Source organism: Hypanus sabinus, chromosome 11 (assembly GCF_030144855.1).
Source record: "Hypanus sabinus isolate sHypSab1 chromosome 11, sHypSab1.hap1, whole genome shotgun sequence".
Taxonomy (NCBI): Eukaryota; Metazoa; Chordata; class Chondrichthyes; order Myliobatiformes; family Dasyatidae; genus Hypanus; species Hypanus sabinus.
The window spans coordinates 51,173,577-51,201,494 of record NC_082716.1 but is presented as its reverse complement, the minus strand read 5'-3'; the positions used below and the strand labels follow the sequence as shown (position 1 = coordinate 51,201,494).

The 27,918-nt window shown below is 40.8% G+C and overlaps 1 protein-coding gene across 2 annotated transcripts in view; it reads right to left on the bottom strand.

Moving 5' to 3' along the window:
• oma1 (OMA1 zinc metallopeptidase) overlaps nucleotides 1-27,918 on the bottom strand; it is a 52,446-nt gene that overhangs the window by 5,521 nt on the left and 19,007 nt on the right. For both annotated transcript variants that reach the window (XM_059984322.1, XM_059984323.1), the window contains 5 exons: nucleotides 26,327-26,500; nucleotides 24,808-24,915; nucleotides 21,126-21,254; nucleotides 13,147-13,221; nucleotides 11,677-11,826 (listed from right to left, as the gene is read on the bottom strand). In XM_059984322.1, the coding sequence (XP_059840305.1) occupies nucleotides 11,677-11,826; nucleotides 13,147-13,221; nucleotides 21,126-21,254; nucleotides 24,808-24,915; nucleotides 26,327-26,500 (636 nt within the window). The remainder of the gene's footprint in view (nucleotides 1-11,676; nucleotides 11,827-13,146; nucleotides 13,222-21,125; nucleotides 21,255-24,807; nucleotides 24,916-26,326; nucleotides 26,501-27,918) is intronic.

Genomic DNA, 27,918 nt, shown 5'->3' with positions numbered 1-27,918 from the left:
ATTTCTAAGATAACACTTCCCAAAAGAAAATTTTAGTATTTTGTAATTTAGTAATTCCCAAAGGAGAATTGTGTAAGTAAACTGGATTGTATAAAGAGTGCAGTATGCTTTTGAGCTGTCAAATGATTTATGACTAATTTCACAATTTTATTTTCTTTGCAATCAATATTTAAATTAGAGGTATAGAAAATTACAAACTTCCAAATATTGACAAACATGTTACAGGGAATTACATGGTACATTATCTCTGGATTGAGGAATTAAAATAACCCAAAGGCCTTCTAAATGCACTACATTTTCAGCTCACTACCATAGCCCAAGTTGCTTAAATAGGTGTAAGAACTGCATAAAGGTTCAGGAGTTTTTATAGAATCAAATTATTCACTACAATCTTACTAAAATATATTTTATTTTAATGTATTTTTTTTGTTATTTTAAGCAAGCTGATGGATAGTTTTCAGCCTAATTTTCTCATTGTAGTATTTATTATTGGATGGCATAGTAGCACAGTGATTAACAAAGTGCTTTACAACACCAGCGACCAGTCTTCAATCCCCGCTGCTGTCTGTAAGGAAATTGTACGTCCTCCCTGTGAACACATGGGTTTTATCCGGGTGCTCTGGTTTCCTCCCACAGTCCAAAGACATACTGGTTAATAGGTTAACTGGTCACTGTAAATTGTCCCAAGATTAGGCCAGGGTTATGTTGAGGGTTGCTGGGTGACATGGTTTGAAGGGGCCAGCAGGGCCTATTCCACACTGTATCTCAATAAATAATTTATTAGCTGCAGAGATAAGATGGCAATGGAGATATTTCATATTATTTATGAAGCTTATTCAAATGGTTTAAAAAAAAAGATTCAGCAGTTGATCTTGATTCTCCCTATTTTTGATATGGAAAGTCAGATTTTGCTTTGTAGACAGTAAAAGTTTATCTGAGAAAAAGGATTTTTTTGTTAGTTATGAGAACCAGTTTCAACCTTAATGTCCATTTATTTGGGACAACTCATAAAGAACAAAAACTAAATTGAGAAAATAGCTGGGATTCCTTTCAGTTCAGAACACCACGCCACTTAATTGCGACAGGAGACTTGCCGAACAATTTCTAACTAGTGTCAGTTGTGTGCATTTGTGTAGGGATTAGGCACTACTCTGTGATTACAATGATCAGTTTTAAAATAGCATCAGTTGCACGTGTTTCTGTTCAGAAAGCAGTGATTTTTGTCACTGACCATTGGTGAGAAATGATCAGTAAGACAATTCAAAACTGTTTGCTCACTGCAGTTTCAAGCATTCAGGTTTGGAGATGCCAGAAACGGTAAGTTAAGAATTATGAAGGTATCGATGGTCACCTTGAATATTACAATGAAAATGAAGATTAGGAGGATGCAATCATCTAAAACATTGTATGAAAGAAGTCCATAATCTGCATTAGATGTCTCCCCTGATTTTATTCATCTACACTCAATCAAAAGAACACAGCAGATGAATACCTCCATCAATAACTGTTAGAAACTAATACAGTTTTGTAGTACCATAGAGGTATTGGTATTGTTCTTATTTGCTCTGAATTTCATTTAAATGCATAATTGTTTTACTCAGTTAAATGGTAGGTTTTTTTTCCTTTTAACTATTTCATGCACTCAGGGTCTTGGACTATACTTTTTTGTGTGACTGTACTTTCCTGATATCTTATATATGTGCCTTGTGTTGTGTGTGACTGTTGATACTGTGTTTCACAATTTGGGCCTGGAGTAATGCCATTTCGATTGGCTTTATTCATGGGTATTCGTGTATGGCTGAATAATAGTTGAACTTGAACTTGAAATTGAAACTTTGTCGAATTGGGCCAAAATATAGTGGTTCCAATGTGTCCCAATGAACCAGAATCGAGAGGGAGAGAGGGGGAGAGAGAAGAGAGAGGGAGAGGGGGGGGGGAGAGAGAGAGAGAGAGAGATTGATTCAAATTAGTGCACTATGATATTAAACCTGGAAAAATAAGAAAAACTAAATACCTTAATAATATAAATATTTTTGCAGATACTGCAAGAATCAGTATTAAAACTTGGAGAATGTTGGAAGCATTTGATGCCTTTAGTTATTCAGCAATGTGTTAAAAGATTGATATAAAAAGTTATCCAAGGTAAGTTTAAATTCAGTGAAGTTGGATGTACTCATAAAGGTCTTTACCAACTACTGGTTCCTTGTGCTTCCATTGTTCATTTATTTTACGTGCCTTGTTAACAATTCAACTACAAGTTTGTCCTCAAGTTTTTATGATTCTACACATAACAGCAGGCACACAGATATTCTAATTCTCAAAGTTCAAAATACATTTATTTTCAAAATATGTATACTATATATAAATTTGAAATTTGTTCCTTATAGAAAGCCACAACACAAAGAAACCCAATAGAACCCATTAAAAAGACCATCAAACACTCAATGTGTAAAAAAAGAACAAATCATCCAAGCAATAAAAAGTAAGCAAATAACATTCACAGTTAGAGTTCACAGCTACAAAGCCCGTCACAGCCCGCTAGTTGCAGAGCACAGTCTCAGTTCTGAGCAGAGTCGCGTAACCCTTGCAGAGCAGCGAACTGAACACCCGCCTGTCCCATCGCCTCCGGCGCCAACACCCTGACTTTTCCAACCTGGCCTAGCGTTCTGTCAACTAAACCTCAGCTCATTCCTCATTCCTGGACCCGGACCCTAACACTTCAATACGCTCTTGGGTTTGGGCCCCACCAACTCGATTCGGCCTTTACCTGACCTTTTCAGTCTGGCCCAGCACTTAGATCAGTTAAACATTGACTCATTCCTTCCTCTTAGGCAAGGGCCCTGCCTCAGCTCGCCTCACAACAGATCTTCTGCTTCCAACTGGCTCCAAATGCACTCCAGGGATGGCCAAACATTGGCTCATTCCTCACTCTCGGGCCTGGGTCCACTGCCTCAATTCAGCCTGTACACGCCACACTGCAACCATCCTGCAGCTTCAAGACTTCAGTTCATACTGCAAAAATGCCAGGTCATACAAGCAGTTCAAAAGCTCAACTCCAAAAAGGGAAATTACAGGCTATCGGTTGTAGTGATCATTGTTGAGAAAAACTGTGATTAATAAAGTAGTTAATACGTTTTGTTTGCTGCCAGCAAGTCTTCACTGTGCTTTACGAGCGCCATCTTAAACTCTCAATGATTCGACTGGCTCCTACACTTGCCTTTTTCCTATACTGTAACCCCTCTTAAACCAATTCTATTATTTTATAAAATCTATTTGCCACATTCTTGTTGAAATTGCATCCCTTAAATCCCTCCACAATGAATCTTCCAGCCATATAAAACCTATCACAAAGGGAGTTTATTCAATATAGATACAAAATTCAATAAAGTGACATGTAGCAAAGACATACAGACAGTGATAAGGTAATCAGCCGCTGGACGTTGAGAATGCTGGAAACAGTCAGCATGGTTGAACTTTCTGTCCCGAAGAAAAGTTATCAACCTGGAAAGATAGCTTTTCTCTACTCACATTTTACCTAACCCGCTGAAATTTTCAAACAGTTTTATTTCACATGTTTAGAATTTCTTTTTTCACCTTTTAATGACTTTTAATGACTGCTTTTGCTCGAGACAGTGTTTACAGAGCCACCAGAATTATCTCCCTCATTTAATGCTTCTGAAATTAAAGATGCTATGCACATCTTTGAAATACATGAAAAGCTCCTTAAATACAAGGGCTACAGATTCGAGCTAAGTGAGCTACAGAGTCACACCCATTTGGCACCTGCCTCACGACAATGAATCGCATTTGGCTCAAGTTGTGGTTGGCATGCACTGATGTGCACAGGGTAGTGCCATCATTCTGCTGCCTGTTTTGGTCACAGGTCAAATTTCACTCCCACTTTCTGCAACAAAGCACATTACTTCATTCATTAGATACGTAGCTTTTAGAATTGATGGGCTTGTGTGCCACTACTTTTCTATTCACACACTGAAATAAGAGCACTCACTTACCTATATGGGAAGGCAGAATAAACACATTTCGATTTCATAGAGAATGTGTAATGTGCCACTTTAGTGAGCTATTTTTAGCCATTCTCCACTTTATCCCATTTTTAATGCCCAATTCAAGAGTTAAGAGCAATCCATTTCAATTTACCTCTGTATATCTTAATTTTCACAATCATTTCCATGTTCTCCATATTATAGACTACGTTTTACAAAACTTTTGTCTTCCCTATATGGTCAGTTACCACTCCCATAAGCAAGTTTTGTGTCCAGTATTGGGAGTACATTAACAATATCAAATCATATCATTACTCACATTGTAAATAACCCCCTTTTAAGCTGAAATGGACATTTAATCTGCCCTCAGTTGCTTTTTTCTAACCTCTAGTTTAATGCCCCAGCTAGAGAGCTGTGCCCAGCTACAAACCATTAAGCTATTCTATTTTAGATTATAAAATAAAACTACACCTCTAATCAAATCTTATCATCATTGAACTAATTCCTATGCTCATTAAACTTGTGATGATTTTACTCCTTTAAGGTCAGCAGATAATTGAGCAAACTCATGATGAAATAATATACCACAATGTTCCTTTTACATTCAGTTTTTTTCCGCTTGATAATCTGGCCAATAACCTAATCCAAGCCTGACTTTCACCTTGAAGGTGCAACTAGTCCTTTTTGGCAGAAATGACCATAAATGAGCTTTTTTTTTATCTCTTTGTGTCATATTTTCAAAGAATGGGAACAGGAGCTCACAGTAGGGCTGCTTGCCTGTTAAATAAATCATTCATGGGCTCGTCAATGGAATTCTGACTTCTCTCCCTGCCCCCCAGAAAATACTCCTGTGAGCAAGGACACAGCAGACGCTACCTGCTGAGCTTAAAGGAGTAAGGTCATCCCAAGGATAATAAGTGTCGGTGCTTAAAAGGTACAAAATAAGGTAACAAATTACATACAATGTTCAGCAGTTGTACAGCACATCTGGAGCACCAAGCTCATTAACATTAAAGTATCTGATAACAACAGCAAGAGAAACTGGAACATGAATTTTCAAACATGAGTTTATTTTATCTAAGTGGAGCTCAACCAGTTCTATTTTGTAACAGTGCAGTGTAACATATCACACTGAACAAAGGAAGGGCTGGCGGTTCATTCACAAAGCTCGGGCATTCACTATGAGGTCTTCTCCGGGTCTGATGTTCTCAATCCTTTTCAAGTCCACCATTAGCTTTCTACGCTGGCCAGGGAGTATGGCATTCCTGAGCCAGAGTGGTACCAACCCGCTCCACAATCAAGCTGCTGTGAACGGAATGCGGGTCATGTCCGTACTCTCATACCGCGCCCATTTCAAGCTGGGGCACTGAGATGCTGCTGCCACCGTCACTTCATTCAGTACTCGGTGCTGTGTCAGATCATCACACAGTACTCTGCCCTGACAGGGTGAGGCATTTTTAACTGCATCAGACAACAGCTAGTCTATTGGAATGAAGACTGAATTCACCCTCCACACTTCTTCTAGGTTTTGTTGTAGTTTAGGAGCTGCATTTCCCACTTTCTGACTTAGGCCAGCTTGGATTTGTAACCACACAGAATTATTCTGTAGGCTGCTTGCCTTCATTCTCCATCATTTGGACCTGAGCTGACCCTCCACCAAACTCATTAGTGACCTCTCAAGTTCCTTCCTTTTTGGACCCTGGGTCAGAAACTTCTACGATGCCATGAGCTGACACAATAAGGCAGCCTAGGTGCTGAACTGTCCCAATATACACAAGATATACAACCTCCATCTTCCACACCCACTTCTCCCCGCACAATATAAATGAGCCCCACACACACACACACACACACACACACACACACACAAAGGCACAAAGGTGTGCTGCCTGGCATTGGAGACATAATGAGAATGATCCTGGGAATGAAAGGGTTAACATATGAGGAATGTTTGATGACTCTGGGCCTGTACAAACTGGAATTTAAAACAATAATGAAACCTACAGATCATTGAAATGCAGATTTAGAATGGACCTACAGAAGATACTTCCAATGATTGTAAAGTCTAGGACCAGAGGGCACAGACTCAGAATAAAAGAATGTCTCCAGAACAGATATGAGGAGTAATTTCTTTAGATAGAGGGTGGGGAACCTACAGAATTTGTTGCTATAGGTGGCTGTGAAGCCATTTTGTGTGTATTTGACTCGGAGGTTGGTAGGTTTTTGATTAGTAAGTGTGTCAAAGGTTACAGGGAGAAGGCCAGAGACTGATGTTAAGGGGGAATATTAATCAGCCATGGTGGAACAGATGTAATGAGCTGAATGGTCTAATTCTGTTGTGTCTTATGGTCTCCAATCAAACCAGAAGTTGAGCTAGTTGCATTGATGACTCATCTTCTGAGTTCCCAACGTCTGCAAAGCACACTCAGGGATACGATGAGTCTTCACTTTTCAGAATAAGTAGAGTTCTGCTATGTAGAGCAAAGCAATTTATATCACTGGACGCTGTTCACCACTTTAGACATTCATTACTTACATGAGTGTGCACATGCCTGCCTGTACCGTAGAAAAAAGATGCAGTTCATCTTTCTTCGCCACATTCTTTGCTAGTGCCTCCCAAATCTGTTGCATCCAGCATCCAGAAAGGAAATGAGTGGGAATGACACCTTAAGAATGGAAAGGTGTAACTGCTTCTTCATTGTATCTAGCTCAAAATCCTGAAACTTGTTTGCAGAGAAAACACTACAAGGGGTGATTGATAAGTAAGATAGAAGGAGTCAATTTTAGAAAACCTAGCACATTTATTTTTCAACACAGTCCCCCCCTACATTTACACACTTAGTCCAGAGGTCGTGGAGCATATGGATCTTGGACCTCCAGAAAGTGGCCACAGATGAGTGATCGATAAGTTTATGGCCTAAGGTAGAAGGAGATGAGTTATACAGTTCTCATTACATGCACATGCAGTTCAACTCTTTGAGTCATTATGCTGAAAGCTTGAAGTTAATAACTCATCTCCTTCTACCTTAGGCCATGAACTTATGAATCACCCCTGATGAGTTATGAGCAGTTTCAAGTTCCTGAAGCCACCACATTGACGTAATCATGAAAAAGGCATGCCAGAGTAGTTTGAGGAGATGTGGTATGTCACCGAAGACTTCTTGCAATTTTCTATAGATGTACAGTAATGTGAAGAGCATTCTCACTTGTAGCCTCACAGCCAGGCATGGAGGTTCCTACACATGGGATTGTAAGAGGCTACGAAGGGTTGTACACTCAGCCATCTCCATTAGAGGCACAAATCTTCCCATCACTGAGGACATCATCACGAGGCAGCGCCTCAAGAAGGCATCATCCGTCACTAAGGACCCTCACCCTCGAGGACCTGTGCTCTTCTTGTTACTACCACTGGGGAGGTGCTACAGAACCCGAAGAGCCACATTCAACGATTCAGAAGTGGTTTCTTCTTCTCTGCCTTCAGATTTCTGAGCGGTTCATGAACACCATCTCATTATTCCTTTATCTTTGAACTATTTAGTTGCTTTGCAATTTATAGGAATTTTATATCTTTGTATTGTACTACTGCATCAAAATAATAAATCTTATGTCATATAAGACAGCAATAATAAACCTGATTCTCAACTTGAGCCTCTGCCTCAAAGCATCAGAAACAGTTTCAATCCTGACCTTGCGTGCTGTCTGTGTGGAGTTTGCATGTTCTTCTGTCACAATATTCTGTTTCCTCTATATGAGCCTGTTTACTTCCACATCCCAAAGGTTATAAGGTTAACTGGCCACTGTAAAGTGTCATGAGTGAGAGTGAGTGGTAGAATCTGGTGAGAATGAGAAGAGGGTGAATGAAATGGGTGTTTGATAGTCAGTATGATCTCAGTGTGTTGAAGGGTTTGTGCTACGCTGTACTGCTCAATGACTAATGTTTCTTACTGAAACACTAAAGCAAGACCCACTTTCATCATCCATTCGCAAGTGAAATACTTTTGTGATTTGTCCAGAATCCCAGAATTTTTCACCTACATTGCGGAAGGTCTATTAACCGGTATTGAAAAATAGCTGTCTCACAAATCTTTCACCTTTATCCCACTGTAAAACTAAACATGCCAACTTTACAAGCTCATACTATTCATGTCCTGGCATCCTTATTTACAGTATCTCCTAGGATTCCAAGGGAGCATTCTCCCATCCCTGAGATAGCTCAATGTGTATGAAATATTCAGCAACTCTCCTGGAGAGTTTTAAATTATTGATTAAGTCACCTGATTTTTAAAGTTAGAAATTCAGCCCTTAAGAGTAAATGCCAAATACTCTGTAATCTGTTCCACCTGCACCATACTTCTTAAGCGGTTAATCATTTTCCTGTCACTAATGAACAAAACTTTCCTAGCTTAACATGTTGCCTGTGTATTTCAGGTAGGTCGTGTTTACAGGCCGATTATGAACATTTCTAGAAGTACTTTCTCACCATATGGTGCTGTCAAACTAAACAAATAATCCATGTAGAACAGTCAGAATCATCTGCCTCATTAATACACTGAAATAACTGGTGCTGGCTTCCAGGCACACTGCTCCGCCAGTAGATGAACTATCGTTTCTAACCCCATCCTTACCCTGACAGTTTCACCTTCATGCTGGCCTCATGCTAACTCTTGTTTCCCTGTGTTCAGTGTGTGCCATTATCCTTAATTCCCATTTGTGTGGCAATATCTCCAAATTAAATTCCCCTTTTATCTGTGAGCCCATGACCTGTCAACTAAAACCTTCAGCTGTTCAGCTGAATTAGCTCACATTTTCTGTTGCAAATCACACTACCAGTACTTCAGACGCTTTGATGCTTTCAGAATGGTATTGCGATTGTTCTATGAACTCATAAAATTTTAACCATTTTAAGTCATTTTTATCACCAGCACAAATCGGTATCCTGGGCAGCTGGCATATATTGTTACACCTTTCATGTTATCTTTAGAAGCTCCCTCAAATACAACCCTAGGCAGCAGAGATCTGAAATCAATTGGCTCAAATTTTTAAACTACATGAGGTCCAGTGTGCGAGTGCCTGTGACAAAACTGAAGCAATCACAACTCCATTCAATCAGTGGGGGATCTATCTCAGCTTCCTCCTGAAATCTCCACCGTCACAAAAACAAGTCTTCAGCCAATATAATTCACTCTGTGATACATCAGGAAGTGGCTGACAACACTGACAATGCAGTAAAGACTAGCAGACTAGACAACAGCTGTGTTACTGAAGCTCTAACTCCAGATTTAGCTGTGCCCCTCGTCAGAACTTCTCAAGTACAGTTACAACACCAGAATCTGCCTGGGCATAAACAGCAGGATAATTCCAGCCCAAATAATTTGTGTCTGACTGGTTTACTGTCAATCATCAATGATGGCAAATATCACCAACACGTGTCGTGTGGCACCAATTCACCAACAATCTGATCACCAATCCGGGTTCTGAGTTCTGTCAGAGCGCTCAGCTCTGCACGGCATCACAGCTCTGGTGCAAACATAACCAAAGAGCTGAATTCCTCAGGCAAGGTGGGAGCGACTGCCCTTAACATCAAAGCAGCATTTGAGAAACCCCTCCTCCTTCCCTTTCTCCTATGCTCCACTTTCCTCTCCTATCAGATTCTTTCGCCTTCAGCTCTGGACCCTTCCCACCCACCTGGCTTCACCTATCACCTTCCAGCTAGCCTCCGTCTCCAAGCCCCACCTTTTATTTCCCTCTCAGTCCTGAAGAAAGGTCTCTGCCCAAATCATAGACTGCTTACTCCTCTCTATGGATGCTGCCTGACCTGCAGAGTTCCTCCAACATTTTGTGTGTGTTGTTTAGTAATTGACAGGGAATATAAAAATCAACAGGTATCAAGGAGAAGCACCCCATATGTTGCAGTCATATTTCATAGAAAGGAAGATGGCTGTCATTGGTGAAGGTTAATAATACAAGTCCTGGGATGCCCTTGGCCCAACTTATTCAGCTGCTTCCTCAATGACCTTCCTTCCAAAATTGAGGATATTCATTGATGATTATGAACGCTACAGTATTGAAGCACTTAATGCAACACTACTACAGCTTGGGGGCGTCGGAGTTTGATGTTCAATTCTGAAGTAACTAGTAAGGATTCTGTACGTCATCCGCGTGAATATGTGGTTGTTTCCTGGTGCTCCAGTTTCCTCCCACAGTCCAGACATACCGGTTAGTAGGTTAATTGTCTCATGATGAGGCTAGGGTGAAATCGGGAGTTGCTGGGTGACAGGGCTTGAAGGGACAGAAGGGCCTATTCTGTGCTGTGTCTCTAAATAAATAGCAAGTAAATAAATGAATAAAACAAACAACTAAATGAATAATTCTATCCATAACTTGTCAGAAAATGAAGAAGACCTATCGGCTTGCAGCAAGAACCAGACACCGTCGAAGTATGGACTCTTTCGTGTGGCAGAGGGGTTGGGCAATGACTGTTCAGACTGAACTCTCACTCTCCTTCCACCAGCTCATTTCTCCCTGTCACAACTTCTCGGCAGGTACTGCGTACCTTACAAACTCGAGGAGAAAAACAACAGGTCAGGCAGCATCACCTGCTGAGTTTCCTCCTGCAGCTTAAGAAATCTGACATCTGACATTTTGTGTTACTGAAGACTGTTCTTCTTAAAAAAAAACTGCACATTCAGCTTTCAACTACAAATGAAATAAAACAAAAACACTTTATAAATGCCAGGATGTAAAGTTTGAAGTTAAGTTGGATAATGAGTGACAATGGCCTAATCCAACCCTCAATCTGGAATACTGCTTCCTAAATGAGAGAATGAAACAGTGCTCGCTCATCACAGTCCTGTGCTACCAGCTACCAACATTCATCTGTATCCTGTATCACAGCTCCTTAGAGGAAATTTCTAGGCAAAGATAGCAACACAAGCATCTTTGTTTTGTAGTGACAGATTAGACCCTTCATGCCCTTTGACCTGCACCACGCCGGCAACCACTCAACCCCAATTTTACCCTCACCTGATCACGGGACAATTTACAATGACCAATTAACCTACCCGTTACACCACTGAACTGTGGGAGGGAACTGGCGCACCCAGAGAAAACCCATGCATTCCATGGGGAGGATGTACAGAGGGTGCCAGAACTGAACTCTGAACTCTGGAACACCCCAAGCTGTAACAGCGTCACGCTAACCTCTACTCTACCATGGCTCCTCCAACTAACCACAAAGAAGAATCCTGACCAAGGCATAAAACCTTCAAACAAGGCCACTGTCGACTCTCAAGGAATAATCAAATTACTTATTTCCCAATCTTCATATTTTAAAGGGATAAAACAGGCAAAAATCTGTTTTGTTTATTGCTTTTTAAAGAAATCTTCAACAAAAGATGTATGTTTGTATGTTGAAGGAACTTCTGACTTTCATCCTAGCTCAGTCAGGTAAAAAAGCTGAACACTACTCACATCTCCACATGTTTATGTAATGTATGGAGAGAGATGCAACTTATTTTGGAAAACTGAGTCTTTTTGGTCACTCATTCGGGCCTCTCCAAGTTAATTATTAGATAGAACAATTACACAGTATGGCTATCCATCAAAGTTACCTCACGGAACCAATTAACATGTGGGTTTTCCATTTTTCTGAGTAACACGAGTTCCTATTTACCTTTGGGATCAGGTTGTCCAGGTGTTGAATTCGACGGTCATTTGATGGATGCGTAGAAAACCATTCAGGAACTTGAAATGTACCAGAAACAATTTTCATCAATTCCAGTTGCTGCCAATATACACTGCTGGCTCTCACATCCATGCAGGCCTAGATTCAAGAGAGAGTTCACACATGAAAGATGGGGGAATTGGGTACAATAACAGCTGACACAACTTCCCTCAACAGTTCTCAAGTTCTAAATTTAAAATTAGAAAAAAAAATCATTCAGTGGCCCTCTCGGATACAGCTGAGCAGAATCCCATCTGAAATGTTGAACTACCTTTCTCTTTCAGGTATTGACTGACTTTCTATAGTTCAAATATTTGCAGTTTTATCTCAGATTGTTTTTTCACCTCTACAATAAAAGATGTACATTAGTCTCGGGAGACTGAAGAGAGATTACATGCTATACACATCCAGCCTTAGCATTGTTCTACTTCCAGCAGTCAAAATTCTCTAATGCAGAAAGGTCTGAGATCAGCAATTACTTCTTAGTATCTATTTAAAGCACATTATGTACCAATTTCTCTGTAAAATACATGATTAAAGAAATTCTTGGTTATATTAGGGTAAGACGAAGGAACAGATACCAATCCTCATACAGGGATCAGAGGTGGAGAGAGTGAGCAGTTTCAAGTTCCTGTGTGTCAAGATCTCTGAGGACCTAACCTGGTCCCAACATACTGACGTAGCCGTAAAGAAGGCAAGACAGTGGCTATACTTCATTAGGAGTTTGAAGAGATTTGGTATGTGAACAAATACACTCAAAAACTTATATAGATGTACTGTGGAGAGCATTCTGACAGGCTGCATCATTACCTTGTATGGGGGGGGGGGTGGGGGGGTGGGGGTGGTCTACTGCACAGGACCGAAAGAAGCTGCAGAAGGTTGTAAATTTAATCAGCTCCTTCTTGGATACCCAGGACATCTTCAAGGAGTGGTGTCTCTGAAAGGCGGCGTCCATTATTAAGGACTTCCAGCACCCAGGGCATGCCCGTTTCTCACTGTTACCATCAGGTAGGAGATACAGAAGCCAGAAGGCACACACTCAGCGATTCAGGAACAGATTCTTCCCCTCTGCCACTCAATTCCTAAATGGACATTGAACCCGTGAACACTACCTCACTTTCTAAATATATATTATTTGTTTTTTTGCGTGATTTTTTATTTATTCAATATATGTATATTGTAATTGGTTTAATTATTTACTTACTATTATTATTTTATTATTTTTTTCCATCTTCTTCTATGTTATGTATTGATTGAACTGCCGCTGCAAAATTAACAAATTTCACAACACATGCCAGTGATAATAAACCTTATTCTGATTCTGAAATATTATCCTTAACTGGTCATAAATGAATTGTTTTGTTCAATTCAATAAACATTTACAAACCAAGGCTCAAAATTTTGTGGAAGACACTTTACCTTAGCAGCAAGTTGCAGTCCAATCTCATCAGCTTCAATCTCCAGTTTTCGACTGTAGGGTCTATCAAACATGTACTATAAGTAATAAATACATTATTGATAAAAGGAACTGATAATATTATGCTTCAAGTCTGATCCATATTAATAAAACAGGTAGAGCAAAGCTACATGATAATTTCCAACTCCCTTTAGCTCTAAGTATGCTTTCAGAAGACAGTTTCTGGTATATTAACATTGCAATTCCATAAATTAGAGTATCTCATCACAATGAGATCTAAACTCTCAATCATCCTAGTGCAAAGTAACACTAAGCAGCTAATGTTCCAGACTTCTATTTTAAAGAGTGCTTTGCTTTTTCACAATAATTAGGTATATAAGATAAATATTACATCAGGGTCTGGAGTAATTACACTATTTTTTCTCATTAGGCCTCTATTTAATTAAAGCAGATCCTCCATTTAAACTGCTGCCACTCTGATTTGTCATTCAATTGCGGGAAATGGAACATCACATTGCAGAATTGGACTCCAGTAGGAAATGTTATGTAAAAACCATACACAGTAATAGCTTCTGCAGGTGCATTTTCTACACACCACAAAGAGCTAACTAACCCTTAGAGCAAATGTATCAATTAAATTACTACATACAACACTATAACTTGAGCATGCAATTTACTAGGTCCACCAAATTAAGGATCTTTTGAACATGTAACTGGCATTAGTTTCCATGGTCTGAGTAACATAATGGGAGAGTTCAGAACCTTCATAGGAGCTGTACTTATCTCCTGAGTTCCAATGACTAGTTTTCTTGCTATGTTTGTTCTTTCCCTATGCGTTATATTGTCCTTATCTATCTACATAGTTCATTATCTATTTTCATTCCAGTGTTGTCATATCCGTGTCTGTTGTTCTTTTCCTCCCAGATCTGTCTTGTTCACTTGGCTTGCATTTTCTGTTTGATTTTTGTGTTTTTTTGGGGTTCTATCAGCTGGAAAATGGTGAGCAGTCTAGTAGAAGGGGTTTGTATGTTTCAATTGACAATAAAGCTAAAGAAGTGTGTTTTGCAGCTATTACAGAGCTGTTTTTCTATCTAACCCCAGTCACGGTGCCATTTTTTATTCATTTACAAGTGACTGCCACCAGTAGTTCCGGATTGGCTGGAGCTCCAACTATCTCACCAGTGTTAAATTCTTCTAGTCAGTCCTGTCTGTCTCAGACTCCGAAACAGTCCAAAACAAAGCCACAAATGAGATGAGGCACTTTGACTCAGATCCTCATATTTCCCCTGTCCCATCTTCCTCAGTCTGTGTAGCAGCTGGCTTTGCCTGAACTCTCTTCACCCACTGTCTTATACCCAACCGTCATCCACACAGCCCTCTGCACCTTCCAAGCCCTCCACTAGATAATGACAACTCAAAAATAACCTGATATGTAAAAGTAGTGAGGTTGGAATGCAAACTCATTAGAAATTTTTAAGTTTAAAAGTGAAGAGGTTATTAAAAGTTTTATCTCAAACTAACCAAGTTTCAATAACAAAAGCTTTGTACAGAAACATTTTCAAACAGTAGGCTGAGTACTTCCTACAAAGTAAAACCCAATAACATGAATGGCAGCGATGCTTCACTACCTGATGAACTCAATGGCTTCTATGCCCACTTTGAAAGGGAGAATATAATTACACCCTGTGACCCTGCGATCTTGGAGGCCGATGTTAGGCTGTCTTTGAAGATGGTGAAGCCTTGCAAGGTGGAAGGCCTGGTAAAGGTGGAAGGACAGAGTACCTGGTAAAGGCTCTGAAAATCTGTGCCAACTAACTGGCAGGAGTATTCAAGGACACTGCTACGGGCAGAAGTTTGCACTTGCTTCAAAAAGGCAACAATTATACCAGTGCTTAAGAATAATAAAGTGAGCTGACTTAACGACTATCGCCTGGTAGCACTCACATCGACAGTGATGAAATGCTTTGAGAGGTTGGCTGTGACTAGACTGAACTCCTGCCTCAGCAAGGACCTGGACCCATTACAATTTGCCTATCACCACAATAGGTCAATGGCAGATGCAATCTCAATGGCTCTTCACATGGCTTTAGACCACCTGGACAACACAAACACCTATCTCAGGATACTGCTCATCGACTATAGCTCAGCATTTAATGCCATCATTTCCACAATCCTGACTGATAAGTTACATAACCTGGACCTCTGTACCTCCCTCTGCAAATCAATCCTCGACTTCCTAACTGGAAGACCACAATCTGTGCGGATTGGTGATAATATCTCCTCCTTGCTGATGATCAACACTGGCGCACCTCAGGGGTGTGTGCTTAGCCCACTGCTCTACTCTCTCTATACCCATGACATTGCAGCTAGGCACAGTTTGAAAACCATCTATAAATTTCCTGATGATACAACCATTGTTGGTAGAATCACAAATGGAGATGAAAGGGCGTACAGGAGCGAGGTACACCAACTACTGGACTGGTGTCACAGCAACAACCTTGCACTCAATGTCAGTAATGCAGAAGAGCTGACTGTGGACTTCTGGAAGGGTAAGACGAAGGAACACATACCAATCCTCACAGAGGGATCAGAAGTGGAGAGCTGACCAGTTTCAAGTTCCTAAATGTCAAGATCTCCGAGGACCTAACCTGGTCCCAACATATAGATGCAGCTATAAAAAAGGCAAGACAGCGACTATACTTCATTAGGAGTTTGAAGAGATTTTGTTATGTCAACAAAAACATTCAAAAAGCTTCCTGCACCCGGGCTGAACTCGTCAATTTCATCTATTTTGCCTCCAACTTCCACTCTGCCTTCAAATTCACCTGGTCCATTTCCGACACTTCTCTTCGCTTTCTTGATCTCACTACCTCTATCTGCGGAGACAGCTTATCTACTGATGTCTATTATAAACCAACGGACTTTCACAGTTTCATGGACTATGCCTCGTCCCACCCTGCCACTTGTAAAAACGCAGTCCCCTTCTCTCAATCCCTTCGTCTCTGCCACATCTGCTCTCAGGGTGAGGCTTTGCAGTCTGGAATGAAGAAGATGTCCTCCTTTTTCAAAGAAAGAGGCTTCCCTTCCTCCACCATCAACGCTGCCCTCAACCACAACTCTTCCATTTCACACACGTCTGCTCTCACCCCATCCTCGCGCTACCCTACCAGAGATAGGGTTCCTCCTGTCCTCACCTACCACCCCACCAGCCTCTGCATCCAGTACTTTCGACCATCACTCCGAAACTTTCACCACCTTCAACTGGATCCCATCACCAAACACACCTTTCTCTCCCCTCTACCTTCTGCAGGGATCGCTCCCTACGTGACTCGCTGGTCCATTCGTCCCTCCCCACTGATCTCCCTCCTGGCACTTATCCTTGCAAGTGGAACAAGTGCTACATCTGCTCCTTCACCTCCTCCCTCACTACTATTCAAGACCCCAAACAGTCCTTCCAGATGAGGCAACACTTTGCCTGTGAGTCTGTTGGGGTCATATACCGTGCTCAGTGCTCCCAGTGTGGACTCTTGTATATCAGTGAGACCCGACAGAGATTGGGAGACCGCTTCGCCGAGCATCTACGCTCCATCTACCAGAACAAGTGGGACCTCCCAGTGGCCACCCATTTTAATTCCACTTCCCATTCCCATTCCAATATGCCCATCCATGACCTCCTCCTCTGTTGGGATAAGGCCCCCACCTAGGTTGGAGGAACAACACCTTATATTTCGGTAGTCTTCAACCTGATGGCAAGAAGATTGATTTCTCAGACCTCCAGTAATGCCTTCCTTCCCCCACTTCACCATTTCCCACCCCGTTGTCCCTCTCTCATGTTACCTCCCTGCCTGCTCATTGCCTCCCTCTGGTGCTCTCTCCCCTCCCTCCTTTTCCCTTTCTTCCTTGGCCTTGGCCTTCTGTCTCATTCACCAATCAACTTTCTAACTCTTTGCTTCATCCCTTCCCTTCCAAGTTTCATCTGTCAAGTGGTGTTTCTCCCCTTCTCCCACCTTTCAAATCTACTCCTCTGCTTTTTTCTCCAGTCCTACCGAAGGGTTTCAGCCCAAAGCGTCAACTGTTACTTTTTCCCCATAGATGCTGCCTGGCCTGCCAAGTTCCTCCAGCATTTTGTGTGTGTTGTAAAAACTTCTACAGATGTACCGTGGAGAGCATTCTGACAGACTGCATCACTGTCTGGTATGGGGCTGGTATGGGGTGGGGGGAGGGGATGCTGCTGCACAGGACTGAAAGAAGCTGCAGAGGGTTGTAAATCCAGTCGGCTCCATCTTGGGTACTAGCCTACAAAGTACCCAGACCACCTTCAAGGAGTGGTGCCTCAGAAAGGCAGTGTCCATACTAAGAACCTCCAGCACCCAGGACAGGCCCTTTTCTCACTGTTACCATCAGGTAGGAGGTACAAAAGACTGAAGGCTCACACACAGCGATTCAGGAACAGCTTCTTCCCCTCTGCCATCGATTCCTAAATGGATATTGAATCCGTGAACACTAACTCACTTTTTAAATAAATATCATTTCTGATTTTGCACGATTTTTAATCTAGTCAATATACATATATGATAATTTATTTTCTTCTTCTACATTATGTATTACTTTGAACCTGCTGCTGCTGCTAAGTTAACAAATTTCAGAACACATGTCAGCGATAATAAACCTGATTCTGAGTCAAGATGCAGGGCAAACATAGGAATCAGTTCCAATAACACTGCTAACCCAGTGTGTGGCAGTGAAATTAGAAGGGGGTAGAACTGGGCATTTGGTAGGAAAAACTAAAAGTCCACTTTAACCCATTATTAAAATGTTAAAAACAAATCATATCCTGCTCTTTAACTCTGTTCCACTGAAAACATGATTCACAGCTGGACTATTCTATTCTGGAAAATATTAAATTGGTTTCAGCATGACTACTGAAACATCTCACCAGTTTTTTATTAAAATACATAATTATTCCATAACACTTTAAGACAACACAATATTCCCAACATGGCAGTGATGAAATGCATCACCCCACTAACGAACTAGTCATATCGATTTCAGATCTGTACTTGGTTAGTTTATATCAATATGAAGAGAAGAAGGGATGTTACAATGGCAATAACACAACTATACTGAAGAATAAGGGAAATAGCAAAGGTGATTTCATTCAACTCACTTTCTACAGAAGATAAATGAGTGGCTAGGGAACTATTGGAATCAGAGTCCAACATGAGCCAATTCCTTGGAATGAGATAGGAATGTTATAAAAAGGTAAGCCACATTTGATCAAATTGATTTTCATCAGTCCAGTGTCATTACTGTTCTGTATCATTACTCCTGCTCTCCACCATTTTCTGATCTCAGAGCAGGTTTGGAAGGAAATTGCAGAAGTTGGTTAACATCTATCATGGACACAATGTTAGGCATTGCTTTAAAGACATTAGAGCAAGGCACTTAGAAAAATTAATAACCAGGCAAAATAAAAAGGATTAATTAGATGGAATTCTTTTAAGAAGAATTTTTAGATGGATAAAGGGAAACCGGTGGATTACTACACTTAGATTTCCAGAAGGCATTTGATAAGATGCTGCAGCAAAATTCACATGGGTATGCTGGATGCTAAAACAAAATTGAAAGTAGGGATAAATTAAACTTTCTTTAACAAATGCTGAGACCTCACCTTTTATTATTTATATTAACAACCTGGAGGAAGGCACCAGAGCTATGATTGCTGAGTTTGTTGATGACACAAAGACAGTTACATAAGTTCTGACAGGACACAATAAGGTTTACAGAGATATAGATTAAGTGACTGGGCACCGATCTGGCAAAAGAGTATACTGTAATCACTGTAAAATTACAAACAAGAAAATCCGTAGATGCTGGAAATCCGAGCAACACACACAAAATGCTGGAGGAACTCAGCAGGCCAGGCAGCATCTATGGAAAAATGTACAGTCGACATTTCAGGCCAACAACCTTCGGCAGGACTGGAGAAAAAATGCTGAGGAGTAGATTTGGAAGCTGGGGGCAGAGCAGACCAGGTGATAGGTGAAACTTGGAGGGGGAGGGATGAAGCAAAGAGCTAGGAAGTTGGTAAAAGAGAAAAAAGGCCATGAAACAAAGAGAAAAAGGTAGGTGGGGAGGAGCACCAGAGGGAGGCGATGGGCGGGCAAGGAGATAACACGAGAGAGGGAAAAGGGGGTGGGAAATAGTGAAGGAGTGGGGGAGACATTACTGGAAGTTTGAGAAATCACTGTTCATCCCATCAGAACACAAGGTGTTGTTCCTCCAATCTAAGTGTGCCTTTACCACGACAGTGGAGGAAACCTTGGATGGACATATCGGAATGGGAATGGGAATGGGAGGTGGAATTAAAATAGGTGGTCACCGGGAGATCCTGCTTGTTCTGGTGGATGGAGCATAGATGCTCGGTGAAGCGATCTCTCAATCTACATCTGGGTCTCACTGATATACGGCAGGTCACACCAGGAGCTCTGAACACTGTGTATGATGCCAAAAGACTCACAAGTGAAGCGTCGCCTGTTTGGGGCCCTGAATGGTAGTGATGGAGGAGGTGTAACACTTGTTCTGCTTGCAAGGATAAGTGTCAGGAGGGAGATCAGTGGGGAGGGACAAATGGACAAGGGAGTCACGTAGGGAGTGATCCCTGTGGAAAGCAGGAAGTGGGGGGGGGAGGGAAAGATGTGTTTAGTAGTGGGATCCAGTTGGAGGTGGTGGAAGTTTCGGAGAATTATGTCTTGAATGAGGAGGCTGGTGGGGTGGTAGGTGAGGACAAGAGGAACCCTATCCCTGGTAGGGTAGCAGGTGGATGGAGTAAGAGCAGACGTGCATGAAATGGAAGAGATGCAGTTGAGGGTAGCATTGATAGTGGAGGGATTGTAAAATTGTCTATTTTGGCAGAAACAAAAAAAGCAAATTATTTGAATGGACAACAACTGCAGAGCTCTTAGAAGCAGGAGTTCCGGATGTCCTGGTAAACGATTCATAAAAGGCAGTTACGTTGGTGCTAAAAGTAATTTGGAAAATTAACAGTATTATTGTTACAAGAAGTAAACATAAAAGTAGAGAAGTTGTACTTCAGTTATATAGGGCATGACATGGCTATAGCTGTGTATAATATCAGTCTACTCACTCAAGTATATTAATGTGCTGATAGCCAATTCTGAGAAGGCTTTTTAGACTGATTCCTCAAAATGGCAGAGTATCTAATGAGGAAAGATTTGACAAGGTTCATGCCTGCTGGTTCAGGCCAGCAAAATGGAACTTGGAACATCCAAGAACCGCAGTGGTCTTGACTACATCAAGTTCAAGTTTAATTATTCAACCATACATGAATGTAGCCAAATGAAAAGCATTCCTACAGGGCCAAGGTGCAAAGCACATTACCAGCAGCATACAGTATACTGCACATAGCATAGAGCACGTGGTTACAATTTCAGAAAATAAAATATAGACCAAGTCCCTGAATGTCCAGCTTATTCTTTCCCAAGAGCACTGAGCAAGCACTGGACAGCGGCACCCAACTCAGAATGGATTCCAACAGGACTCAACCCCGCTCCACCTCGGAGTGTCCTCACCTGGGCAACTACAACAAGCGACCCCGCAGCCTAGGGCTAGTTCTTGCCACAACCGAGGCAACGCAGCTCCTCCCACCATCGGTCTCGTCAATGAACCAGTTGAACCTGACTTGCAGTGTTCCACATTACCAACGTCCAACAATAAAGACAGAAATGAAATGAATTTCAATTGAGCCTTTGGAGCTGATTTCCTTAAACCACAGTGAAGCAGCAGCTTTCAACGTGTAAAAAGATTCTTTATAAGAAGGGGCATGGAAGGTTATTGAAAACGTACTGGATTAGCTTTGATTTTCCTGAATGATGAAGCAGACTAGAACGGCTGAGTAACCTGCTCCACATCCTAATGTTAGTTAAGTACTAATTTACAAAGGTTATGGAGGTAGTCTCACCTGGATAAGCTTCCCTTGGATCCACTGCCCCAGAAGAGCAAGGCTATCCCGAGGAAACACAGCCCAAATAAGTGTCAGAAATACGAGGGACATGAAATCAAGGAGTTGAATGATACTTGCATGTTCCGCCTGCAACAATAGGTGAGTTAGTGCTCATTCATGACAGAAACTCGTGGAAACATCGAAATAAATCCTCCCATACTTCCACCTGTGTAATAAAATCCCCTTCAGTTACACTCCAACTATCCACGGTCTACTGACACCAAACCATTTCCTTTCTGATATAAATTAATCTAATAAAGCATTAAAAAAATTAAATTACATTTATTTGTACTGCATTTGTCTTTATTCCAATGTATTACTCTATCAAGTAATGTTGTTTCATAATCAAAAATTAAAACCAAGATGGCTATAAGATCTCTGGTTAACAAGCAGAATTAAAATGAACTACTGAACTACTGAGGACTTGTCACACATCAGCTCACTTCCTGATCTGTGGAGCATGTAACAGAAAAGTTTGGTCATTTACTACAGGAAGGGGTTGGTGCTCAAGCCTCTTGTTTACATCAATGGCACTGAGGCCAAGAGGCTGAGCACTTCAAATTCCCAGCAGTGAATGTCAGCAATAGTCCATCCTGCTCCAACTTCATGGACCTGGCGGCCTAGAAAGCTCACTACCACTTTTACTCCCTAGAAATTCGACACGATTCCTTTAACCCTCACCAATTTTTATCAATGCACCACAGAAAGCATCCTTGCCCAGAGGCAGCAGGGTGTGACAACTGTTCTGCCAGAGTTGTGAACACAGCTCACCACATCACAGAAACCACCCTCCCTTCCAAGGACTCTGTCTACATCTCACTATGCATCAATAAACCAAACATGATCTCTTTCTCTCTTCTCCCCTCCTCCCATTGGGCAGAAGATACAAACAGAAAACACCAAGCTCAAGGATGGCTTCTATCCCATTGTTACTCTCTACTATCCCATCCCATCTACTAAAGAGCTCTCTAATATGATAAAATGGGCTCTTGAACACATCATCTACTTTCTTATGGTGTTGCACCACATAGGGCATGAAGGGATATAGGGAGAAGGCAGGAGATTGGGGCTGAGAAGAAAAATGGAATAACCATGATGAAATGGTGGAGCAGACTCAATGGGCCAAATGGCCTAATTCTGCTCCTATGTCTTAAGGTCTTTATGCACTGCACTTTCTCTGTGATCAATTTACAGAGAAAGTATCACTTTATCAGTAGAATAACTGAGTAACTGCTTCACTTTATTCTTCTCCTTGTATGAACTCAATGCACTGATGAGATGGACCTGTATGGATGGCACGCAAAATAAAGTTCATCGTGGTACCTCAGTATGTGTGACAATAATAAAAACATTACTCTTGACGAAGCTGTCATGATTTTAAATATCCAGCAGGTCCAAGGAAACCACCCCTTCAGCAGTCTATCTACACAAATGAAGTTCTTGAACCATAAAATTTATCTAGTAAACTCTTCTAAAGCCAATATACATCTTCTAATGTAAAGAGCTACCAATATGACACAACCTAATAAAATGCATTAGTTGTCAGCAGATCCAATGTTTTAACCTGATGTGGCCTAATTGACCTTATTTCTTCCCATTTTGATCCATTTTATCTCCCGATTCCAATGCCTTAATCATTTACATTTGTGGCACCTCTGATGTTCTCTGCCTGTTGATGGCTTTTAGTCCCAGACTGTTCATTTTCACAATGGGCAAACAATCCCTCAATGCCAAACTAGAATGATCTGAGAACCTTTCATAATCTCCTTGAACAAAGACCCTACCAATCCCCTCCTCCACCACCACCCCTCACCTGAATATGCACGACCACCCTTTCATCTGAATACCCTACACCCCCTCCTTCACCTGAATCCCCTCCACCTTCCTTCACCTGAATTCCCTCCACCCCCTTCTTCACCTTAATCCTCTCCACCACCCTTCCTTAACCTGATTGAGCTCACTTTTGCATTAATATATACTTCAACTCCACTCACTCCTCCCCCACCAAAGTCGTTGCCATGGGAAACTGTGATCATCCAAGCGAGAGTTGTCTCTGCTGGATATCCATAACTTTTTTAATTGATCCTATTCAGACCCCTTTCCTCAAATCTTCTTCCATCACATTGTGTATATTGTTGATGCTGCTTCTTAAATGTGCACCGAACTGAAGAAGTTCATTACTTCTGCTGCCAATTGTCATCCCGCTCTTACTCTGACATGGTCAGCACTTAACTCTTCCTTTCTTCTTCTTGACATCTTCATCTCACAGGGTAGCCTAGTAACAAATATCTATCAAAACCAACAAACTCCCACCACTAAATTAACAATGTTTCCTCTCAGCACTTTCTGTAAGAACCCCAGTGTCTCCTCTCAGTTCAATCTGCTCTGATAATGAGACTTCCCACACTACTGCTTTGATATGTCTTCTTTCCTGTCAGCTGTGACTTCCCTTTCACCATAGTTGTCAGTGCTACTAACTGTATCTAATTCCCACACTTCTGCTCTAATTTTCACCCATCCCAATAGGAACACAGATGGACTTTCCTTAGTCCTCAATTTCTACGCACTAAGAATCATCCTCTGTATTTTCCACCACTTTGAACAAGACTCAACCACTAAACGTATTTTCCTCTCTTTCAGCATTTTGAAGGAGCTGTTCCTTCAATTCCCTGGCTCATTCTTACAATCCCACCTATGCTCCCCGCTTTCCTATTCAACCACAGCAGACAACACCTGATTCTGCCTCTTTCCTTCCACCCAGAGACCTTGTATGTGAAGCAGTATTTCACTTGGTCTTCCAGTTTTCTACACTGCAGTCAGTGCTCACAATGTGTATGTAGAAAGCAGACAGAAATTAGGTGACCAGTAATCCAACCACCTCCCTTCCATCTTCAGGGTCAATTGTAAATTTCCAATCACTAACCACTTGAATTCGTCACCCCATCCCCACCTCCCTGTTTTCACTCTCTTTGGAAAAGCACCTCACTTTTGATCTGGGTACGTTTCATTCTTCAGGGCTTGATGATGAATTTAACAATTTTTGGTAAACAACCTTTTGTTCCTCACTATGGATACAGTTGCACATTTTCATTTCAATTTGCTGCATTCTTCTCCCTCTTTGACTCCAATTTTCTGTTTTTAATACAATTACCTGGACAATTTGATCTTCACCTATTACAAACATTCCCTTGGTTTACTTCACCCTTGTGACTTACTTTTTGAGTGCTGACAAATGGTCCTCAGCTTGAAAAATCATCTCCCTCTTCTTCCCCCACGAATGCTGCCTGACCTGTTGAGCAACTTTAACATTTTCTGCTTTGAGTGTAAAGACATCACTCAATATTGATTTAAATCTAATTTTGAAGCCTCCAACTGCAATAATTGTTCATTGCTTTCCCAGATGGTAACAGGTTTGATCAATAAACAAAACCTATATCCAGTCCCCTTGTACATCCTAGTGACGTGAAACCAGTTTTGATAATAAATTTACTTTTGAACTTCGAACCAAGTTGTCCCATTCTAACACCAAAACAGTTACTGCATTGTGTCTAAAATGTGAATTACTTTGTAAATGGTTTATTATTTTAAGTCCAAAGACTTTCTCTATCCAAGCCACCAAATGTAGAGAAGCTACACTTACCCCATGTGCCAGGAGGCAATGAGCCATCTCATGACCAAGAATACATGCCAGTTGATCACCATCTGCCACAGCTTTCAGCAACCCAGTTAAGACAAACACCTGACCATTCTGTGCCAGGAGAAACAGACATTAGAATAGCCTATATCATCTGCTGAGATGCTAAAGCAGAATAAACAAACACCAAATGCTGACAAATCAACCTAATGTTGAACTAGCCTCTCAGCATTTTATCTGACAGCATAAAGGAAATGAATTATTCTGTCAGGACTCTTTATATAGTGTTACATTATAAACTATAGACAGTGCTATTTTTGTAGTTAGAAATAAAATTAACTGGTTATATTTAAATGCTTTAATTTATGTAATTGTTTTGAGGGAGCTTGCTGTTCATTGACAACTCCCACACGGGGGACAGGCAGTTTAAGGTCTATTGTAGACAAGATTCTGGATCAATAATCAACAGAAAATGGCTAATTGTTGAGGGAAGCTGAAAGCAATCAAATGTAATCCACAGGATTTTATGAAAGGCAAATTAGGTTTGACAAACACAGAAAGGAACCTGAGGAATTCAGCAGGTTGAGCAGCATCTATGGAGGAAAACGGACAGTCGATGTTTCCGAAACCTCAGATGTCTATTTTCCTCCATAGATGCCGCCTAACCTGCTGAGGTCCTCCAGATGCTTTGTGCATTGCTCCAGATTTCTAGCATCTGCAGTCCCTTGTGTCTCCATTATACTTGAAAGATTTGCTCGAATTCTTTGCGAGTAAGACATGGAGAGTTGGTAGAGAGGAGATTGGAGATGTAATAGGTACTTATGTTTCCGAAAGACATTTGACAAAGTGCCACACAAGAACTTGGAACAAAAGTCAAAAGCCCAAGTTCTTGGAAAAGTGTATTAGCATGGATTGAAAACTGGCTGTCACAAAGAAAACAGAGCATTGTAACAAATGGATCATTTTCAGGCTAGACAGATGCAACATGAAGTAGCCCAGGGATCAGCTCTTGGCCTCAATTACTTACATTACTGATGAGGAGGAGGGAACAAAAATGCCAGTTTTCCAAGTTTATATAATGTGAAAATAATTCTTGAATAACTTGTGCAAATTACTATAAATAATAAAAACTAAATATTATTCATCCACTATTTTGTCTGCCCTATCCCACAACCCAGCTGTTATATTTATCCTGACATTTAGATAAAGCTTTTATAAATGCTACATGGTTTTGCATTGTTTGTGCAGAATACAGCATCAAATATAGAATTGTGGTGATTCTGAATCAAATTAAATGTGAAATGAAAACTTTTCACTGATTAAATATTAGATCTTAACTGTAGGATAAAACTAACATGTAAGTTACAAAAGGGTATAGCAGAGAAATTATTTTACCCCTGTAAAGCAGAATTCTTAAGAAAATTAGTTGCCATAATTTTGATTATATGGTCTTTAGAATAGACATACATACAACATTAACAATTCTATATATTAAGTTTGAAATTTATCAGGAATTGTTTCTTACAGGCAAGACAAAGGCATTTATCTCTGGATCGTCCACAACGTTAATGATCCACTTGGTCTCAGAAACACCTGGTATATCTTTGTTTTTCTCAATTAACTGGTTGAAAGCAAACTGAATGGTCTTACAGATTGGATCATCATGAGGCAAAAATTTATCCTTGTAGTTCTCCAGCACCTGTGGAAAAAGAGGCACTAATCATAAATAGCATTCCAGTCTCCTCATGCATTTAACAATTCACTTCAAAGAAGATCAAGAGATAATCAGAAGGATTTGCTGAGTGTTTTGTTTTGCCATCCTCAAGCCTGCTTGATCACCCAGCCATGAGCTGTAACACTGCCACCGTAAGCCAGATACCTGAAGATGTGAAGCTGGCTAGAAGGGACTTTTCCTTCGACAGCTTTCACCAACTGCACAGTTAATACAATCCCAGAACTCAACTCTCTCACTCGCGCCATTGGAAACCAATTTTGTGGATTTCCTTGATGTCTAAACTAGACAACGTCATCCACAGTGGGCATTGAGCATTTGTCAACAGGCTCTCCATCCTTCACTAAAACACCGTCTCTGCTTTGAAAACCTCATTATCTGTCTGTACACTAAATGCTTATCTTCTCTTCTTCAATCTCCTACTTACAGAATTGCAAAGAAGTAACACTTCTTGTCATATAAAAAGCCATCTGTGATAGCACTTCAGTGTGCGATACTAGACTTCCCTTACATCTGTTCAGTCTATCTGGACTTAGCAGCATCACTAATCCATGTAACAAAAAGAGGACATTGTAATAATGCCCACTGCATTATTTAATATGTTTTGAATGAAATATTGAAGTAATACTGCAGATGACACAGGGTTCAATTTATACACTGTTTCGCAAATCTGCAAAGCAGATGATTCAGGATCAATGCATATTTTCCTCAATGTATCAATTACAGAAGGTAGGTATAATTTGTGAAGATAATTTTCAAAAAGAATCGTTTGCAAAGAACACAGTCATCACTTAGTTTGATTATTACTACTTAATTCCTCTCATTTTAAAATCAACCACTTACTGTTTCACACCTTTACAATCTTTCCTACTTCAACTGCAACACAGCATTTTTTAAGATTCAAGAGATTGAAAGGTGCTGGTGTGTAGAGGATCCTGAATGTCCTTGTAGACGGATCTTTGAAAGTTAATGTGCAGAATCAGCAAGCAATTAGGAGGAAAGTGGTATGTAGGTATTTATTACAAGAGGACTTCAACACAAAATAATGTCTGACTGCAATTATATACAACCCTGGTGAGAGCACATCTGCAGTAATGTGTACAATCCTAGTCTCTCTACCCAAAGAAGAATACACACGGGAGAGGTAATCCAATGTAAGTGATAGCAGATCTGTCATATGAAGAAACATTAAGCAGACTTGGCCTTTGGTCTCTTGTTTTCAGAACAATGGGAGATGATCTCAGAGAAACATACAAATATCTCTTAGGGTTTAACTGTTTAAATGCAGGGATGGTGTTTCCCCAGGCTGGGAAATCTGAAACCATGGGCTACAGCCTCAAAATAAGGGTAAGGCCACTCAGGGGAGAGACATGGAGAAATTTCTT